The sequence below is a fragment of the Antrostomus carolinensis genome, unplaced genomic scaffold, assembly GCF_000700745.2.
Source record: "Antrostomus carolinensis isolate BGI_N321 unplaced genomic scaffold, ASM70074v2 scaffold18055, whole genome shotgun sequence".
NCBI classification, from domain to species: Eukaryota; Metazoa; Chordata; class Aves; order Caprimulgiformes; family Caprimulgidae; genus Antrostomus; species Antrostomus carolinensis.
This window is the reverse complement of record NW_010315889.1, coordinates 13,519-15,862: the sequence shown is the minus strand read 5'-3', so window position 1 is coordinate 15,862 and position 2,344 is coordinate 13,519. Positions and strand designations below refer to the sequence as shown.

General features: G+C 37.0%; 1 protein-coding gene across 1 annotated transcript in view; it reads right to left on the bottom strand.

Annotated features, from left to right (window-relative positions):
* Positions 1-261: 261 nt before the first annotated feature.
* FAM168B (family with sequence similarity 168 member B) overlaps positions 262-2,344 on the bottom strand; it is a 9,163-nt gene continuing 7,080 nt past the window's right edge. Inside the window, exons 5-6 of the mRNA XM_010168109.2 lie at positions 2,184-2,313; positions 262-1,210 (exon numbers count right to left, since the gene is read on the bottom strand). Of these exons, the coding sequence (XP_010166411.1) occupies positions 2,201-2,313 (113 nt within the window). The 3' untranslated portion in view covers positions 262-1,210; positions 2,184-2,200. The remainder of the gene's footprint in view (positions 1,211-2,183; positions 2,314-2,344) is intronic.

Below are 2,344 nucleotides of genomic sequence, written 5' to 3'. Positions count from 1 at the left end.
AGAAATATTTTCAGAAAAAAAAACCAAAACAAAACAGCCATTTGAAACCTCTGTGTTCTACAGCATGCCCGTAGTCCATACTGCAAGTAGCTAATAAGGAAATTGTGTTAAAATTATTTGTTCCCCTTTAATATACTCATCAGGCACACAAGCTTTCCTCTGAATAACATGCAACTGAACTCCTCCTATTTGTTGTAGAAAGCCCTAGCATTTCTTAAGTTTCAACTGCACATACATTTGCAACTGACTACAACATTCTTTAGGAAAAACAGCATGGATTTCCTGAACTGAGAACTAAGAGAGTGTGTTTTTCTATCAGTCTGTGTGGCAGTCTCACTTTGACACGTCTTGCATCACATGAAAGATGGTACTGGGTATTTATCTCCCCAGGACATGCAATTCATTACGCAGGTGATGTCACCTCCTACTATTCCTAAGAGCCAGTTTTGCCTCAAGGTAGTTTGCTTTATTTACTGGCGCACACACAGCACTACCTTTGTCATTTCACTCTGATCCTTAAGAACATCTGTATAACACTGAATCTATATAATGAAAATGAAAAGGTATGAAGTAAACTAATTGTGTGAGGGATTTCTACAGTTTGTCTTACTCATTTTCCAGTCACTCCAATTTAGTAGTTGAATTTGAAAGGAATACATCACTTAAATAAAAATATGCCCCTTTTAAACTGGCAACTCCATCAACCTGAAGAAGGCTGAAGCACTTATCTAATGTATATAATGGTATTCTATAAAGAAACTCACTTTCATTATTCTACCTTTTAAGACCCTGCATACATTACAACAGTGCATTAGTGATACAAGTTGTAAAATACTTTTCGGTTCCTTTGGATTTGCATATGATGGTTTTTGCATCAGTCACTGCAGGTAGATTGAGCAAGCTTTGTTTTTGTGTTTTAACATGCATTCAACTAGATATGGATCAGAATAAATTTATACTCCCTTTTTATCATTATAATTAGCTAAAAAATTGCAAGACAGTCCACAAAACAGGATTTGCTTTAAGACTAACTGCTGGAGTTCCAAGATGTAAGATATGCAGCACTGGAAAATCTTCAGTGATCAGGAATTAGTAGTGTTTAGCCAAGTGTTGAAAGCATTCAGAAGAAAAGTCCTGGTTGGAGGCATGAGGGCTTCAGCACCAACTTTTAAACCTCAATTTCTTGATTGCATATCTCCCATCTTCAAACCTACATTAAGGGTGGGGGGGAAAAGCAGGAAATATTCTCAATTATGTGAAATACTATTTGAGTGTGGCAGAACATTCTAACACTGCATGCACCACATCGATATGCACACCCAACAGATGCAAGTATCATATAATGCTACTCTAGCACTCACCTAGTCAACTGAAATCTATAGGCTTTTAGGTTAAGAATTCACTACATTAATTTTCTCCTGTCATATCCCTTCCAGCTCTCTGTCATCACTGGTAGTTTTGTCTTAAGTAGAAGGTGCAATATTAAAAAGGTATTTTAAGCTAAATTAATTAGCAGCAGTCATGAGTTAAGTCACCCCAAAATCCATCCCACCTTATATCAGATTTCAAAATTAAACTCCTTTTCTTAAAAAACCCACGATCTAAATTTTGGTTCACACTAGAAATGACCTCTCCATGCTGACTGCAAGAAGTATGAACTGAGACTTATCTGAAACACTGTGAATATGTGAAATTAATTAAAGGTTTTATGTTTTTTTCAGCAGCTTGTGAGAATGATTTCCCCCAGAGTAAGGCAAAACACCTTGCCTACATACTCAGCCAGTCAAAAACAAAACTGCAGTTACACACATTGCTTTATTCACAAATCACAGTACTGCTGAATTCAACAATTACCAACGAATCCATAATAGTGAACACGTTTAGTCCCAGATGTATTTTAATAAGGTAAAATTGAGGCTTATTCTTTCATATTCAACAACCATGAGCTATGAAAATGTTTAATGATTTCTGAAGATACAGACCACTGAAGTTGTCCCACTAGGCTTCTCTCCTTTGCAGGGAACAGTTATTACATAAGCGACGATTTTTGTGTATTCTTACTCAATTAGAACACTGTAGAAGTACCCGAGACTACTTACCTTCTGAAAAATCTCCCTGAAGAACCTGCAATGCTGTCATTTATAAGAAATATTAACTGCTTTCAATCTAAATTGGTAACTTACACTGACTGCCAGGATGATCACCACTGTGGGGGCACATAACTATAGGTTGGTGTTCCTGGAGCCCGATACGTGGGCATAGTAACTGGATGAGGGGCTACTGGAGTTGGGGAATGAGTTGTCAACAAAGTACCTAGGATGAAGAGAACATTTTTTCCAGTAAG